At 42.0% G+C, this 19,169-nt stretch overlaps 1 protein-coding gene across 8 annotated transcripts in view; it reads left to right on the forward strand.

Moving 5' to 3' along the window:
• The window catches only part of CUX1 (cut like homeobox 1), a 402,508-nt gene that overhangs the window by 62,494 nt on the left and 320,845 nt on the right, over positions 1-19,169 (forward strand). For all 8 annotated transcript variants that reach the window (XM_073315649.1, XM_073315650.1, XM_073315641.2 and 5 more), the window contains exon 2: positions 16,506-16,616. In XM_073315649.1, the coding sequence (XP_073171750.1) occupies positions 16,506-16,616 (111 nt within the window). The remainder of the gene's footprint in view (positions 1-16,505; positions 16,617-19,169) is intronic.

Below are 19,169 nucleotides of genomic sequence, written 5' to 3' on the forward strand. Positions count from 1 at the left end.
AGCAAAAATCACTGTACTGTAGGTGACCCCATCTTTTCATCTTCTCTCTCTATATCTTCCTACTGTATTTTCCACTCCAGGCATCTGATGAAGTGGATTTTAGCCCATGAAAGCTTATGCCCAAATAAATTTGTTAGATGCCACAAGGACTCCTCGTTTTTGCTGATACAGACTAACACGGCTCCCACTAAAACCCTGCATCTGATAGAATATCTTTTGCTGTGTGTGAGGGGGAAGGGATGAAGTAATTTGTTCCATCCGCTTGTGAAACTGAACTAATTAGCAGACAATCTGCATTGATTGAGACAGCTGCATTCTTTACTGAAAGATTGTAAACATACTGTCTTTGCAGAATTGTTTTTAATGCTGTAAGTGCAAGATACTGAAATATAATGTCTTTGGTGGCCAAAATTTTGGACTTTTCAGTGACTATTATAGTAGGGTTGACAGTGTCACTGTAGTTAAATCTGTTGTTTTGATTACAAATCTCCTTTTAGTGTGGTTTATATAGTTCCACTGCTATTCATTGCAGTAAAAGTTGACATTCTTGAATTAAGATGTTCGAAGAGTTGAAAGTTGTTGTTTAGCCATATTTTTACTATGGAGCAGAACTGGGCTTTCTACAGCTGTTACATCTAATTCAGTGCTGCTCCCAGAGTGGACAGGGTGTAGAGTGAGAGAAATTCTAAAGTATGTTTTTATTTTAATGTTAAAAATGCTGTACAGTAATGAATACACTAATATGCCAAGTTGTCCTGAATTTTAAGAGAACTTTGGGCATTGCCTTCATCAGAATCTCTTATTATGTAATCAATATTATTGCTAATGTACATTAACAAGTGTTTAGTGAATTGCATGCTAAACTGTCAATCTATATTAAGAACCCTAAACAGAATATGCAAACTCTGGCTCTGTATTAGCTTTCAAAGCTCCATAATATTTGCTGCTTATTATTCTTAATATACTCTAATGATATGCACACTGTGACCATAGGGCTTGTCTCTGTGTGAATGCACATGTACTAAACTTTTTTCTGTTTCATGTCACACAAAATGAGCTAAACAAAATATCCACATTGTTTTTGGGAACACTTAATTAGAAACTGCACTCTATATTCCAACAGATGTATTTCAGTTTTAGGTCAATATAAACTGGTGCTTAGAGGACTGCAAAAATCTCCCAAAGGTTTCAAAATCTGACCATTTGTATAAAATTCATAACACCCAGTATTGGTAGGCATATATTGTTAATGTTCCAAAGGAACATATTGTCATATAACTTGTTCATTCTTACGGGTTTGGATATGAACACGAATAGGTCTAAGAGAGGCTTTTTGTTTTAAGAGAGACTTTAAGTAGGCTAAAACCTGAATAAGGAAAATGCTTGCTTGTTTATATCATAGTTATTTCTATAGTTATTTTAATTTCTAAATAATTTAACATACAAACAATGTTACAAAAATAAATACAAACTGGATTGATATCAACAATCATCCCCCTTTTCCAAGCCTGGGAAAATGTCTGTCTAAGCCTTGCAGCATGCCCCCAAAGTCAACAAACTCTGGCTCTATCAGTCCAAAGGAGGAAGCAAATTTCAGAGTCAAGGACCCTCTCTGAAAACACCCTGCCAAAAAACCCCTCCAGCTTAAACTATTTATATGAAGAGCGATTATAATTTGCCAGTAATTTTCTTCTGCTCTCACTGTTGTTGTAGATATTTGTGTTTGTGAATACAAGCTCACTATCCAGTTTACTCTGCAGAGTCCTGCAGTGAACTCATCACCCTGCATTTGACATCAGCCTGTTATATCGGGTATATCAGGAATCCAGCCATATGACTTGATTTCAGGAAGAAGAGATGACTAACCAGTATTTAAACACGTCTTTTAGTAACTTGTAAAAGTGGCAAGGGAAATCTGTTAAAATTATTAGAGAGGGTAACTTGATCAAATTTTAAAGTAAGATATATTTGCAGATTTCCCCTAATGTGCAAGTCCATCTTTAATGTTTTTAAACTAACAAAAACAAGGAAATTCCAAGTTAAAACTCCAGCTCCATCCTTCCAAACCATATGTGCTGTGATATATATAATAAGACCACACACTGTGATCTACTCTGATGTTTCTACAATACTTCGGCATAGTAGGGGGAAATGAAAGATAATGTGACATGTCAGATCAAATTCAGAATTCCCTAGTCTTTTTTTCTTCTCCCAGAGGAGTTACTTTATTGGAATGTAATTAGAGAAACATTTCTTTTAGGTTTCTTTTTCAGATACTTATTTGTATTATCTGTTGGGCACAGGATATTTTCAGGAAAGAAGTTTTTAATAGGTGCAGTTTTATTAGTCATAATCTCCTTTGGATGTCAGTGGACAGTGGTAATGGTTGTGATGACAACTTTAAGGCCAGATGGCTGTTCTCCTTCATGCACAGTCCCATGATAATTGTCTTCCAAAGAAGAAGTGAAGTTCTCTTCTTTATCCAAGGCAAGTTAATTGTGAAATTTGGGTGTTCCAGTTGGGAGTTTAATGTGCTATGGATTTGCATTAATGTTTTCGAAATTACATACATTAATGTCTGCAAATGAGCTTTTAATTTAAAGAAATACATACGGATATTTTTCAGAAGTTCTGAACACTCGGAATTGTGACTGAAACAAGATTCTGTGTTTGTGTGTATTGACTTACTCGTAGCAAAATGCATAGTGAGTTATAAATCCTGGTCTGTGTTGTAGTATGGGTTTTGCTCACAGCATGGTTTTACCTCATTTATTAGTAAAGCTTAGGTTGGAGAAGAGGAGTAACTAAATACTTTTAGCTAAGTTCTGTTACATCATTTAAAGGCTTGAACATTTTTTTTTTTTAAATTTAACCCATGCCTTGAAGGTTACGTTTTACTTTGAGCTGAGGCCCTATGAATTATTTAATGTAACCCACTGGTGCCCAGAATCCACATTTCCAGATATTAACAGCAAATAAAACACTATCAGAATTTAGTGAAGGAATATTATAAAATGTAAATAAAACTCACCTGAGAGCAGTGCTGCTATGCCACCTGGCTGAGAGCAAGTTCTAACTAATGACAGCATAGTATATTAACTCAGTTAAATTGATTGACTGTTCCAAAATATAAAAGCATAAAACCTTATTAAATTCTTATTCATTGAAATTTTCTTTCAGCTGAGCTGATTTGGATGCGTGTTATGCACTGATCAAAAATTCATAATCTGTAGTTGTCAAAAGAGGCCTTGTTTTTTTTTTTTTTCAGTGCCTATTTCTGTGATCATTGCATGATGCTAGCAGTCATTAGCGATGCACTGCCCATGTGACCGTGCTGCTTCCTGAGTGATGCCATCTTGTACTCACAGGAAGAAGGACAAAAGAGAAAGTGTCTCATGTGGAATCAAATATGCAATGATTATAGTCATTGTTCTGTTGTATTCTATACTGACACAGTGACCCCTTAGAAGAGGAACAATTTAATTATTAAGATAGATGCTGTTGTGATCATAATTAATTTAATCACAGGTATTTTTAGCAAAAAGTCATTGACAGGTCCTGGGCAATAAACAGAAATTCACGGCCCATGACCTGTCCATGACTTGTTCTATATACCCTTGATTAAATCTTAGCTGGGGGGTGGGGAGGGGCGCTGCTCTTGGGGAGCCGCTACTATGGGGTTGGAAGCTGGGGGCCAGTGGCACCAGCTGCTGGGGACCATCGAGGCCAGTGGCACCAACTCGCACTGTTGCTCCTGGGGCCACTGCTCAGACAGTCCCTGGGGCCAACCGCACAGGTCCATGCTTGGGTGGTCCCCGGGGCCAGCTGCTTGGGGCTGCCTAAACAGTGGCTGGTGCAAGCAAGAGCCAACTACACCAGCTGCTGCAGAGGTTGCAGAAAATCATGGAATCCGTTACCTCCATGACAGACACAGAGCCCTAATTATAATATCTTGCTTTTCAAACTGGTCAACTATTGATCAGCTTAGTATGATCAGTATGTCAGGCAGATACTGTACAGCTTATTTTGTGCAACTTGGCTGAACAAAACCTTAGTTGACACCTAGCAGTTGGTTTTAGAATTACAGGGTTAGAAGGGACCTCAGGGGTCTGTTGATTCTCCTATTTTATTTATTTTTATTTGGCATGGTTCTGGGTATGACCGTAAACTGCATCTGACTGGAGGGCCTGGTGTGAATATACTGGGGCTACTCATGGCGGGATAGCTCCTATAAAATACCAGTGTTGCAACCTTCAGAATAAGGCAAGTATAGGCTTAAAACTCAAGCCCCCACTGCCTTGTGGGTATTCCTCATTTGAAGTAAGGCTAAGGGGCATCACCCTGGCAGAAATATGTCCTTACTGAGGTGTTAGGCAGTCTGCAGCAGTTCTCATCTGTTGCTCTCTGGCAGAAGATACAACCATACAACTGAGCATCTGGATTCGTTGGACTCTGTGTCAGTGGTATAAAGGGGGAATGGTAGGTCTAGGGCAGCCTTCGCCACGATCCAGTGGGTTGACGGTTGCCTATTATTTGGCAGAAAGAGTTGTGATTTGATTTGCCATCAGTTACTATGAGAGTGACAACTTTTAAATTGTGTGGGGTTTTTTCTTTCAAAGTGATTAACCACATCTAGTGTGTGATTACTTGGTTACACGCTATCATGTAGCAAGTCCTTAGGTAGAAGTAGTATGGATCGGTGAATTGAGTATGGGGCTAGGAATCAGGAATTTCCTTTGTTCTAATCCAAGTTTCTAGCTACTACTTGCTGTGCAGCCTTGAGCAAATCACTTAAACTGTCTGGGTGTCGGTTTGTTTGTTTGTTTATATATATATATATATAATATAAAACAGGGGTAGGGAAACAAAGGTCTTAGCACTGTAGAACTGCTAAATATTTTGTTTATTTTGTAAGTGCTAAATAAAGTGGGAGTGAAATCTTATAGTTTTCAGGACCTTTAAGTTTCCTGTTGGGACTTTTCCCCCTTGATTTAAACCTCTGGTGTTAAGTTGGCTACATATTGCTGCTGCTGTGGAGGCTTTCAACATTCATGTTTTAGGGGAAAGAGGCAGTTATTTAATGTGTGGGAAATCAGTTGAGCCATAAGTCCTGACAGTCACAGGAGTTGTCATGGTCTAGGTTGGACTTGAAGAATAAAAGAAGAATTGATGTGACTTGTTACAGAAAATGAGAACCAAACTACCATTTCTTCATGGACATATGTTTCTGTTGAAATGAAGTGAAATAAAATGCAATGACAGAGACCTTAGTTGCTGTGCATATAAACAAAATGGGGTGGGGGTCAAGTGTGGCTGAGAGAGAATAGTGTGTGTTGGCTTCACTGCATGAATGGGCTCCAGTACAGACAAACTCCTTAAAAAGAAATTTAAAAATAAAATTCTTTGAAGAAATGCTGGCAGAAAAGCAGAGGCATAGATGCAATGAGCACTTAATTCAACCAGTATTTTAGCAAAATGTTCCAAGTGATTCCTAGATTGCTAAATAGTTAAAGGAAACTAATTCATTTATGCTGGGACAACAATGAGGTGAACAAGAACCTGGTGGCTTGCGGCCTCTGTAGCCGTGTGGCATTAGATCTGTTATGAGTGGAGTTGTGGTGACAATTGGATGTGAGTAGAGACTGACAAGGAGAAGGAGTTCTGAGAGGTATAATCTAGGCATGATGAAAACTCAGTGGTTCCAAGGATTTGAGGAAATGCAGGATAAAATGGGAGAATGCTAGAGGCTGTCCTAGACATGCATGGCAAAGGATTGTGAGCACTGCTGTTGGTGACTTCATGGAGATAGTAGATGAAAGGCTATGGGGAAGCAGTAGAGACTGTATTGTTGCTATGTCTGATTGTGTATTCCTAACACACAAACCTTGAACTCAGCTTCTCTGCTGAATCTTAATTCACACCTGAACCATTGGATCAGAGGACTATGCAAAGCAAAATAACAGTACACCTCTACCCTGATATAAAGCAGTCCTCAGGAGCCAAAAAATCTTACTGCGTAATAGGTGAAACTGCGTTACATCAAACTTGCTTTGGCCTTGAACATTTCTGTTGTTATTAATAGTCACTTCCCGCCCCCTGACTGACCCCTCAGAACCTCTGACCCATCCAACCCCCCTCCCCATCCCCTGACCGCCCCGTCCCCTGACTGCCTCCCAAGACCCTCTGTCCCTTATCCAACCCCTCGGGCCCGGCCCGGCACCCTTAACATGCCGCTCAGAGCAACATGTCAGAGCCAGATGCGCTGATCTGCTGGAGTGCGCAGCACACCTCCTCCTCCTCCCCCCTCCCCCCGAGCGCTGCTTTACCATGTTATATCTGAATTTGTGTTATATCGGGGTAGAGGTGTATGTGGAAGTAGTTACTTACAAGTTAGCTTCTACCGCTTTTGCAACAGATTGCAGTAAAAGGTGGGGTTGGGGGGCGGTGGGGATGGACAAAAGTGAATTCTTGTTAATAACTCTGGAAATGAATCCTGCTTTGCTTATGTTGAATACTTTGTTGAAATTTTACTACCAGTGCAGCTCCACTGCCAGCTGCCAACGGTGACCGTGCTAGCGTAGACCCTCACTAGCATTTTACAGCTATGTCAGATTAAGAACTGGTCATGTGAACTGTCCTAGTTTTACTAAACAAGAAAAGAAGCTTGTAAGTCAAACCTATTGAGTCCTCTGGCTCCCTTATCCTTACCGACACAAGAACAGCCTCTGAGAGTTTGGGACCCAAGGTGCCGATCCAAAAGCAGGAACAGTTGGAACTATAGGGACTATCACAGTGCTCTTTCCCCAAGTACTAATGGACCCATTGCTGTCTCCTCTGCATCTCTATCAGTATTTTGCTGCTGCTGTCACTGGCTCCTTTGGAAGAGCTGCTGGATTTGTGCTCCTGTTTCTAGATCTGTTGATGAGTTGCCTCTCTGTTTGTGGCACTGGCTTCTTTGAGCTGGTGTCAACGTGGGAGTCAGATGCCACAACGGCTTTTTTTTTTTTAAAGGGTGAGTACTACGTCTCATTGATGTAAAATTGAGCTACATTGTTGCTCTTTTGTGTGTATTCTCCCTTTGCTTTATGCTTTGGGTACTGCGTAAATTCTTTTCTTACCATCCAAAAGCAGTGTATGAAGTACAATACTTGTTGCAGTTAAAGTTTAAATTCCCTGTTTGGTGTCAGCAAATAATAGGCCCATCCAAGATCTATGAGATCTCAATACGTTTGTGAAGAAACTCAAATTCCATATGGTTTTCTTTGGCCTCCATCATCCCCTCACTGGATCCAGGAGACTGGTATGCCACCCTTGAATTGAAGGACACCTACTTTCACATAGCGATAACTCTGTCCCACAGAAAATACCTCAGGTTTGTGATGAACAACGCCCACTATGAGTTCACAGTTCGGCCTGTCAGCAGCACCTCGAGTATTCACTAAAGTGTGTGGCAGTTGTGGCTGCGTTCCTGCACAGGTGACTGGTACAGGTGTTCCTGTACCTTGATGACTGGCTGATCCAGGGTCGATCCAGGGCTCAAGTAGAGATGCAAGTCGCCTTCATAAGAGCGTCTTTCATTGAACTGGGCCTGCTATTGAACGAGGGGAAATCAAAGTTGTCCCTGGTGCAGAGGATGGAATTTGTAGGGACGGCACTGGACTCAACACGGGCCAGGACATTCCTTCCCGAAGTGAGATTTTGAGCCCTTGACAGTGTCACTCGAGGTCTTAGGCGGTTCCCCACCACCACAGCATGGAACCGCCTGAAACTTCTAGGACACATGGCTGCTTGAACACATGTAGTACAGCATGCCATACTCAGACTTCAACCTTTTCAGTCATGACTAGTGTCAGTGTATCGGCCAGCCCGGGACAGTTTGGACAGGATTGTATCTCTGCCTCACCTGGTACTCAACTCCATCCTGTGGTGGCTCGACCCGCAGGTAGTCTGTGGTGGGGTCCCCTTCACCACCCATCAGCCATCCCTCTCGCTAGTGACAGATGCGTCAGACTTGGGCTGGGGAGGCACATATGGGTTACCTCAGAACACACGGCCTCTGGTCTCAGGCGGCTCTCGCTCTGCACATCAATATCCGAGAGCTGAGAGCGGCACGCCTGGCATGTCAGATTTTCTGAGCCCACCTAACAGGGAGATGTGCATCAGTCATGACACACAACACCACGGCGATGTTTTATATCAACAAACGGGTGCACGCTCCTCTCCCCTGTGCCAGGAAGCCCTCATGCTGTGGGACTTCTGTGTAGAGCACTCGATACACCTGCAAGCATCGTACCTTCCTGGAGTACAGAATGAGTTGGTGGATTATCTCAGCAGGTCGTTCCACGGCCACCAGTGGTCCCTTCGTCTGGACGTCATGAACTCAATCTTCCATCAGTGGGGCTTTCTCCAGATGGACCTGTTTGCCACATGACACCACAGGAAGTGTCAGCAGTTTTGCTCCTTCCTGAATCACAGCCCAGGCTCCATTGTGAACACTTTCCTCCTCCCATGGGGAGGCCATCTCCTCTACACGTTCCTGCCCATCCCTCTCATTTACAAGGTGCTCCTCAAGATACGGAGGGAAGAAGTTACAGTGATATTGATAGCTCCAGCTTGGCCCTGCCAGCACTGGAACACGTCTTTCCTGGAAATGTCGGTGGAAGCTCCAGTCACCTTGCTGTTCTTCCCGGTCTTACTAACTCAGGATCACAGCTGTCTCTAACATCCAAACCTTTAGTCACTCCACCTCACAGCGTGGAAGCTCCATGGCTGAACCCAGTGGAGCTTTCTTGCTCTGATCAAGTAAGACTAGTTCTCCTTGGCAGCAGGAAACCTTCCACGAGAGCTACCTGCCTTGCCAAGTGGAAGAGATTTTCAATCTGGTCGGCGCAGCACCTTCCGTCCCCGATGCTTGCCTCAGTGCCACTTCTACTGGACTATCTTCTCCACCTCAAGCATCAGGGACTGTCTGTGTCATCCGTAAGGGTTCACTTGGCTGCCATCTCTGCCTTCCACTGAGGCGCAGAGGAACGCTCAGTCTTTGCCAACCCGTTGGTCAGCCATGTCCTTAAAGGTCTCGACAGGCTATACCCACAGGTCTGACAGCCTGTCCCGGCTTCGGACCTCAGTTTGGTCCTATCCAGACTCATGGGGCCACCATTTGAGCCTTTGGCAACGTGCTCCCTGCTCTCTCTCTCATATAAGATGGCGTTTCTGGTAGCGATAACCTCAGCTAGGAGGGTGTCTGAGCTCAGGGCACTAACATCTGAGCCCCCTTACACTGTGTTCCATAAGGACAAGGTTCAGCTCAGGCCTCAGTTGGCTTTTCTCCCAAAGGTTGTCTCCCAGTTTCACATCAGCCAGGACATCTTCCTCCCTGTATTCTACCCTAAGTCGTACTCGAGCAGCAGGGAGCGGAGGCTTCACTCATGGGATGTCTGCAGAGCGCTAGCCTTGTACATTGAGAGAACGAAGCCGTTCTGAAAGTCTGTACAGTTATTTGTGGCAGTGATGGATTGAATGAAAGGTCTTCCTTTCTCCTCTTAATGGATTTTGACGTGGTCACGTCCTGCATCCGTGAATCTGGCAGGGGTGCCTGCTCCTTTGATCACTGCGCACTCAGTCAAGGTTCAGGCCTCAATGGCATTCCTGGCCCAGGTTCCCACCCAGGAAATCGGCAGAGCAGCGACCTGGACCTCCGTACACACTTTTACTACGGAATCACCCAGCAGGCCAGAGATGTTGCGGCCTTTGGAAGACCAGTGCTCCAATTAGTGGATGACTCCGACCCCACCTCCTGAACTTGGGCTTTGGGTCACCTGATTGGAATGACATGAACAAATGCTCGAAGAAAAAACTATTACTCACCTTCTCTTAACTGTTGTTCTTTGAGATGTGTTGTTCATGTCCATTCCAATGCCCACCCTCCTGCCCCTCTGTCAACTGGAACTGAGGGCAGGTCGGGTTGGGTCAGCAGGGCCCTATATAGGGTGCCATGAAGGAGCGACGCCAGGGGGCGCCCAGGCCAACCCTATGGATGCTGCTAGGGGAAAAATCTTTCGGGTGTCGTGCACGTGGTGCGCTCACACACCTGATTGGAATGGACATGAACAACACATCTCAAAGAACAGGAGTTATGAGAAGGTAACTGTTTTTTCTATCAAGATGTCTTTTGTTTTGGATGAAATTGCAAATTGTGTGTTTCCCTTCACTGTTTTGCTGCATGCCTGGAGAACCATGTCAAACATACAAAGCAGTTTTTTTTAGCTAATCTAAAATATTTTATTCTTCACAGTGTAATAGACTCCCCCACACTTGTCTCCTGTTGCAGGACTGGTGAGAACTGTCATAGTTTAAACCTTATTCTCTCTCTTCTCCCCACATCTTATCAGCAAGCGGTCAGTATATTTCTGCTGGCATAGTTAGTAGGCTGCAGAAACATGTCAAACATATAATGTAGATATCTTAGCTGCTGTAAGAAACATTTTCTTTTTCAGTTTCCCTTAATCAGGTGCAACTCCTTTTCAGGACTTCTTTTTAGAGATGCAGGTTCTGATTCTCCTTCCCTTATCTCTCCTGCAGTGCCCAAAATTAAATTGTTCTTCATACATCCTCCCCACCCACCTGTTATCTCTCTCCAGTCTCCACCAAATCTAGTATCTATGCACATTCTCACCATAGATTCTTTCCTATAACTTCTCCCTTCCACCCTCCTGTTTCACTCACTACTAGGGGGAAGGGAAGGAGCTGGGAGAGAAGCAGATTGGAGATTCTTGGTAATGCACAGTCTTCTCTGCTTGAAGTTCTCAGCTTCTTTCACCCTTCTCTGGAAATGTTTAACTGTGGGTGGACTGGAGAGTCCTCTTGCAGTGTTCTGAATACATAGGTAGCGTTCCCTTTCTGAGAACTCTCTTCCCAGACAGAGCAGTCAGGTGCTCGCACATAGTGCTTCTGGGCAGGGAGCTAGAAATACTGGTTGCAGTCCTTTATTACAAAAGGGGATTTTGTTTGCACGCGTGCCAATGAGTGTGTATGATCTGCTCAGTGTTCTAGCGGGTCAGTGAGGGCTGCAACTGGCCGGCACGCTTTGAGTACCAAGGGAATATACCGTTGTTTTCTCTGTTTTTAACATGTTAAATAAAAATTTAAAGGAAAAAATATTAAAGCCTAATACAATGATATTCTAGTGGAACTTCAGAATTGTCACATTAATACCAAACAAATTCATCATGAATTTGTTTAATGTTACAGTGAATACCAAATTAACCTTGTGTAGTTTGTGTGATGTATTTCTGATAGAGCATAAAAGAAATATTTGATGTTGGTATTTGAGGATTCCTTTTTAACAAGGCTTACATTTAAGAGTATAATGCTTTCTTTTCCTTGTGTTCCTCCATTTCAAAAGTGAATGTAATGTTGGTGAAAGGTTCATGGACAGCTCTGGAGAGGATGGTCATTTAGCTAACCACAAAACAAGTGTAGAATGGGTAATAGAAAACACCCCATATTACCTCTCCAATCTGCCCTAACTTGGTGTGACCAACCATGGGGTGGAATTAGTTTAGCTCCATGTCTCTGACCTCGTTTCTCGAATGAAAAAGTGTCCTGAGACTCCAACTCATTTTGCATAGGCCGTTGAACAGTGCTACATTTTGGATACCCTTGACTAAAAGTTTAGTAGCCAGATTTGAATTAGTGAACCTGGAGGTGATGGGCTCTGAATCCCCTGCACAGACTTGTCCCCAGTATAACACCTTTATGGTTTGGTTTCTGTTGCTATTAATCTTGACAATTTTAGGCTTCAAAGTTGTGGGGAATTGTTAGACAACAAAAGAATATTTGGTCTGAGAGATTGGCATCCTGTAATTTTAATGGAACCTCCAATATTTTTCTCTTTGTAATCTTAAATCTCCTTTTATTGGTTACTTAGAACCTATTGTGGCTGGTGGGCCACAAATTTGTCTTACCCAGAAGGTTTTGGGATCATAAGTTTATCCATGTGGTATCAGTCTCTTACAAGAATAATTCAGTGTATAGTATTGAATTTTGCAATAAACCCAGCCTCTCCTGAGACATTCCTGTGTATGCCACAAATGTGGGAAAATCTTCCGTAATTATTGTATTGTTGCACCTAGCGCACAACTAGTTTTTCCAAAAAATGGACTTTGCAGCCCTGATGTCTAAATAGTTATGATCAAGAAATGAAGAACAAATTAAGATGGTTCAAGTTTCGGGCTTGCCAACCTTGACAATGTCTCTTTAAGATTTCATTAATTTCTATTCTTCTACAACTTTTTTAGCTAGAGGACTGGATACTTTGATTGTATGAGTGTCTAAACTATTCATGACAGGTTTCAGAGTAACAGCCGTGTTAGTCTGTGTTCACAGAAAGAAAAGGAGGACTTGTGGCACCTTAGAGACTAACCAATTTATTTGAGCATAAGCTTTCGTGAGCTACAGCTCACTTCATCGGATGCATACTGTGGAAAATACAGAGGATGTTTTTATACACACAGACCATGAAAAAATGGGTGTTTTATCACTACAAAAGGTTTTCTCTCCCCCCACCCCACTCTCCTGCTGGTAATAGCTAATCTAAAGTGATCACTCTCCTTACAATGTGTATGTATCTATTCCACATATCTATTCAGGGGACACCATCACAGGGCCTAATAACATCAGCCACACTATCAGAAGCTCGTTCACCTGCACATCTACCAATGTGATATATGCCATCATGTGCCAGCAATGCCCCTCTGCCATGTACATTGGGCAAACTGGACAGTCTCTACGTAAAAGAATAAATGGACACAAATCAGATGTCAAGAATTATAACATTCATAAACCAGTTGGAGAACACTTCAATCTCTCTGGTCACTCGACCTCTGATCTCAAAGTGACTATCCTTCAACAAAAAAACTTCGAAAATAGACTCCAACGAGAGACTGCTGAATTGGAATTAATTTGCAAATTGGATACAATTAACTTAGGCTTGAACAGAGACTGGGAATGGTTGATTCATTATAAAAAGTAACCTATTTCCCCTTGTTTATTCCCCTCTTCTCCCCCCCAGTTCCTCAGACGTTCTTGTTAAACCCTGGTTTTGTGCTGGAAATGGCCCACCTTGATTATCATACACATTGTAAGGAGAGTGATCACTTTAGATAAGCTATTACCAGCAGGAGAGTGGGGTGGGGGGAGAGAAAACCTTTTGTAGTGATAAACACCCATTTTTTCATGGTCTGTGTGTATAAAAACATCTTCTGTATTTTCCACAGTATGCATCCGATGAAGTGAGCTGTAGCTCACGAAAGCTCATGCTCAAATAAATTGGTTAGTCTCTAAGGTGCCGCAAGTACTCCTTTTCCTTAAACTATTCATAGCGCTTTCTGTTGTTACTCATAGACACTGGACCAGGACATTACACTTTCTGTCCACTGTGTCAAGCTGTCATTTCAGCAGCTTGGGAGTATTGATACATAGTCTCTCATCTCTGCCATTCTCCTTTTTTCCTGGGCATGCCCTGTATGTTGAAGGGTGGCATAGCATGGGAACTGGTTTCTCACCACCAAGGGATTCCTCTGTGCAGAGGAAATTCTCAAGAGGCTGGATCAGCTGCCTTAAAATCTGCTTTATACCAGTAGACTGGCAGAAAGCAAACAGGCCAGAAGGAGCGTCTAAGCTACTGTCTAACTCCTCTACTCTCATAGTGCAAAATAAGATCTTTGTCTGAAGCAGTTCGTCACTTTGTTCCTCTTCTCTAAAATTGGAAGCAAAAAACTGTATTGACAAATCTGCTACTTCTCTATTCTTTTTCTAATTTATTACTAATACTACTTAGTAGACAGCATTTGCTTGATATTTTATCTACTGCAATTCTCTCCAATGTCATCAGTTTTTCTTCTTGCTTTTAACTTCTGCTTATTTCTAAAATATAGATTTCCAAATCGTTGTCCTTACCAGATTTTATTTATATTTTTGAAAAGCCTTCTGTTGAGCCCTTATTGCTCTTTATTGTAAAGTCTAACCACATTGGTTTCTGTTGCTCTTTTGTCTTGCATAAAATTTAACTGGGATGAATTTCAAATGTGGCTTATCCAACTGTTAAGTATTTTCCACTTTTCTGCAATAGATTTCATATACTGTATATTATAGAATTTCAAACCAAAATCTGTTGGACATATAGCCTTAACATTTTCCTTAAAGTCAGAAATATTGAGCAATGGTGGTTGTTTGGTTTTTTTTTTTTTTTTTTTTTAAAGTGTTATGTGGATATTTGGATCACTATCGCCAGGATGGTTCCTAGTTCAGATATATCATATTTTTTAGGATTAAATTAACTATGGTCTATATGTAATAGTAAGAAACTTAAGATATCTCTTTGTGAGGAAGTGAAAATTAAGAAAAAAACACATCCTTCTGAGTTGGGTGCTGCAACAGAAAAACCTCAGACCCTGTCCTCTTCTCCCCCCAACCCCGTTGAACTTACAGAATCATGTAAAATATGTGCATATGCTTCAGATTTGTTAAATTAGTTTGAGCCTAGAAGTAACAGAAAAGTGGCAGGATTTACACATGAGAACACCAATAATTTTAATGCAGATTTCTTTCACAGAATGCCTAGAAAGAGGCTCAAGAGCTAAAATCTTGGCCTTATATTTTTCATCTGGTTGTGTCAATCTGATTTTTTTTAATTGATATTTGTTTATATCTAAATCTTTCATTCAGTTTCATAGGATTGGCAATTTCTGCCCTGGAGAATAGCAGGGGTTCTTTAGGCCAGGACCAAGGTTTATTGGCAGAGTTATGCGGAGAAGATGGTCCAGAACCTGTCTGCATTATGCCTCACTTTAGCAAGTCAAAATGAAAGAAAATCAATTAAAAGTAAAGAAAATATAGTGCCAAATTCTCTCCATAAATGTATGGATATAGCGCCTGTTGACTTAAGTGAAAATGTTGCACGTATCTGAGTGGGAAAGTTAATATTCTAAATATAACATTTAAATATTGCAAAAGCAAGCAGAGTGATGCAGAATGATTTGAATAGTGTTGGCTTATATGCTGATAAGTGACCCATGCAATGCAGCATGGTTTAATTTGAAGTATGGTGTTGAGTACAGAAGAAAGATGTGATGGTGGATAGTATGTTGAAATCATTTGGGCAAAGCTTGGCAGTAATGTTACGGCTGTATTGGTAGTTCTGCTTACAATAAATTGGTGGAAGTTATTCTGGCATTCATAAAGTATGACGACAGATGAAGGATATTGTGTGTTGTTCTGGTGACAAAACAATCAGCAAAGGGATAACTACAGTTATTGATAACGTCAGGGGGACAAGTTCCAATATGAAGCAGAGACTGTGGAAAAGATCATTTAATCTTTAGAACAGAAAGAAGTCTCTTATTGAGGGATGTCCCCTAATTTTAAAAATTTTGTATGGAGAAGAAAATAATGATCCCAGTGAGCAGTTTGTGATTTTAAAAATAACTTTGAAGTAAAGCCATCATCGGTTGACGTTGAGGAAGAACTTGTACTTCAGTTATTCAGACATAGCTTTTTCACTCAGAATAACTAAGACAGAGAGTGCTTCCAAAGTCAGCAAACGAAACAGGTGATGTAAGCCATTTAAAAATGGAACGGACTTGGACTTGAAGTAGACACAGGACTGTCTCTAGCTATTCTGGAGCCCTATGCAGCCTCCCCCCCCTGTAGGGGGTGTGTGTGGGTCCCCAGGCCTCCACAGGGGGCAGGGGGAGGCTGGCTTGGGGGGTAGGGGGAGGGAACCGCACTCCAGCACTCAACAGTGGCGCGGCAGGGGATGCATCACTGCACTTACCACTGCCGGTGAGTGCAGGCCCGGTCCTGCTGCGGTCCTTGTGGGGGTGGGGGCAGAGGCAGAGCAGGGCAGGGGCTTTGGGGAAGGGGCAGAGTAGGGGTGGGATGGGGGCAGAGCAGGGCAGGGGCTTTGGGGAAGGGGCAGAACAGGGACGGGATGGGGGCAGGACTGGGGCGGGGGCCATGGGGAAGAGGTGGGGCAGGGGCTGTAGCAGCACACAGCTGAGCAGGGCAGCAGGAAATTTGATGCCCCAAATTTCCTGGTACCCTACGCAGCTGCATACTTTGTGTATGGGTAGCGATGGTCCTGAGTAGACATACTACATTAGTTTGATTTGGGGATTATTGTGAGGTATATGTTGCATTAGTTTTGCTTCTGGTATCTTACTATATTACCTTACTATTATATAACCCTAAATGTGTTTGAGAAAATATCTATTTGATTTTCCCACGTGCAAACAACAGTCATTTTTGGTTTCAGGACTGAATTTAAATTCTATAGCACTTAGTGTTTAATTACATTCAAGGGAAGTAATTTCTGGAGGTTGGTATCTTTGTTCTGGAAATTCTTGAGGAGTCGGTATAAAGGCTTATATTTTTATTTATCTGGAGTAAATGACCTTCTCTTCAACTAAGAGCAATTACAATCTCGCTGTTCCTTTTCTTGACAGAGAGAGCTTGATGCGACAGCAACGGTATTGGCTAACCGACAAGATGAAAGCGAGCAGTCTAGAAAAAAGCTTATTGAGCAAAGTCGTGAGTTCAAGAAAAACACTCCAGAGGTAATGTGAAAAGCTACTTCACAGTCATTTGACTTTCTTGATGTAATATATTTTTACAAGTACTTGTAAGTAGATATATAATATAAAAAAACTAGATTGGATGAATGTGATTCAAGGATTTTCTTTAGTGTGTTGCTTAATTCGCCACCTTAATTGTTACTGATATATATATGAGGACTCTTTGTTAAGACTGCTTAAGTGTTCTATGATTGTTGAAATATGAATTGAATGTTTTGGGATCTAAACTTGAACACGGTACTTAACATAAACGACTTGTTTACATTTCATAATCTAAAACTCAGAGACATTGCAAAAATCTTTTTTTCTGTGGTAATCCAAACTTTATCACTCTACATGCATGTAGACCCTGGCCTTTTAACTCCTTAAATATAAATCAAGCTGTGCTCTGCATTGGCCCATCTGTTTCCACTGAAGTCAAATGAAGTTTTATCATTGACTTAAATGGGAACGGATCCAGGCCAATGCTCAGCATTGGGGCAAAAGAAAGTAATACATTAGTGGGCAGAAGCAGGCAAAGCTATGGAGGGGGAGAAGTCTGAGTCATGGAGGGTACAGGAGAAGGTGTGAGGCAGAGGGGATGAACATCTTTTCAAAGGCTGATTTCTCAAATAAGTAAAGTGTCTGGAAGTTGATGGAGGATTTATATGTGCATTCTGCGAATTTTATGTTTTTCTCACCTTGCTATGAAGAATAAAACCTCAAATTCCCCAGAATGCAAAAATGACTTTCTGCATTTGTCGGTTTGTTGGCTTATTTGGAGAACTGTCCCTGGCAAATTACTTCACACACTGACAACTGTATTTTTATCAAGCAGAAGCAAGGTGTCTCAGTAAACTTTTAGTAGATTGTCTGGCTGCTCATACTCAGAGGAAAGCCCGGCATTCTTATAGAGGCATTGTTTTCCCACTCCTTTTTTCAAGTCTGTGGCTTGCTTCTGCAGTAGATAAGCAAGACATACAGGTAAGTGAATAGTTTTTAATATGTAAATCATATAGAGGCAGAATTTAAAATTTTTTTAATAAATAATTTTTTTAATAAAAACACAATACTGCAGCCTTTTGTTCACTAATGTTCTCCTTGTCTTCAGAAATAGAGATGGATTAGATCCAATACAATGATTTAGATCATCCTCAATATTTGGGGAAGCTTGGATCTGTTCCAACTTTTACAGCTTGGGTTCATCTCTCTTTGTCACTGCCAGATCATATTCTTCTGTGAGCTTGTATAGATTTCTTCGTGTTCCTTTTCTCTCTTTCCTCTATTGCTATGATGTCTCCTTTTCAGTCTTCTCTGCTTCCGAACAGGAATTTCATAGTCTACTTCATCAAACTCTGCTTTCTTTGTCAGAATTAAAAAATAAAGCGGGTTAAAAAAAGAGATAAAGGTAACTTATGCAATTAGTGCTTTTAGAGACAGAGGAAGTATCTCAGACGTGACAGAGCCAACCTGTGCTTCCTCAGCTGATTGTTGGTATAGAAGTAATTTTTCTTTAGGTAGGGTCCCTATGGGTATCCCACTTGGGGGGCGGGGGGGTGTGCGCGCGCACACCACACACCCTTGATCATAGATTTTTATTAGGAGTGTCCATTTGGTTTCGCCCTCAGTTGCTTCTCAATTGCCTGGGCCTGAGACAGAGATAGCATGTCCACCTCCATAGCACTTGGGATTCGCCCAGGTAGCTAACGCACTTGCAGTATCCATCGCTGACTGGGATGGCCTCTTTACATGAGAGACAGCATTTAAACCCAAGTGAATTGGGCATGCCCCTCACAGGGAGAATTTCCCTGCAGGGAATGGAACAAGTTTCTATTACCAAAGAAGTTTTTTTTTTGTCCCCCAAACAAACACACACGCACACACTAAACTAACTACAACTAATAAACCAGCTAGGTAATGTAAGGAGAAGCTCCGTATTTGCCGAGGTAGGCAAGAAGTGAAACTTCTGTCTAGCCCTGAAATCTAGGGTCCAGAAGAACCAAAAACTCAAACTTCAACTCCTCATGATGGAGCGTTCCCCCGATCTCCTTTGGAACCAGGTTGGGACCCTCCTGGCCATCAGTCTTCAGGAATTTCTACCCCCACTTCCACCTCAGTGCAACATTTTCCTAAGAAATAGAAATCCTCAGAGCCTTCCTTCAAATCCCCTCAGAAAACCAGATCTAGTTCCTTCTTGGGGCTTCTCCCTCAAAAAGACCTTGGTCTCCAGTCTCCTCAGAGGTCTTCGAGGCTTGGTACAATAGAGGGGAAACACTCATTCGGTACAGGGGATGTGAGAAAACAGGGCTCTAGGAAGACCCTGCATCATTGTCTAGGGATGGCACCAAACATAGAAGATCAGTACCATCAACTCTAACTCCTCTCTCAATGCTCTGACCAAGTGTCACGGTACCACGTAAGCCTCCAGCCTCATTGTTGCAGCCTTGAAGTGCCTTATGCCTCTGGTATAATCTGAGAAGGACAAACACTCGGGTACTAAAACATCTGTTGGTACTGCAGGACTTCAGATACCAGAGAGACTTGGTGATGGCTTCT

Source organism: Lepidochelys kempii, chromosome 17 (assembly GCF_965140285.1).
Source record: "Lepidochelys kempii isolate rLepKem1 chromosome 17, rLepKem1.hap1, whole genome shotgun sequence".
NCBI lineage: Eukaryota > Metazoa > Chordata > Testudines > Cheloniidae > Lepidochelys > Lepidochelys kempii.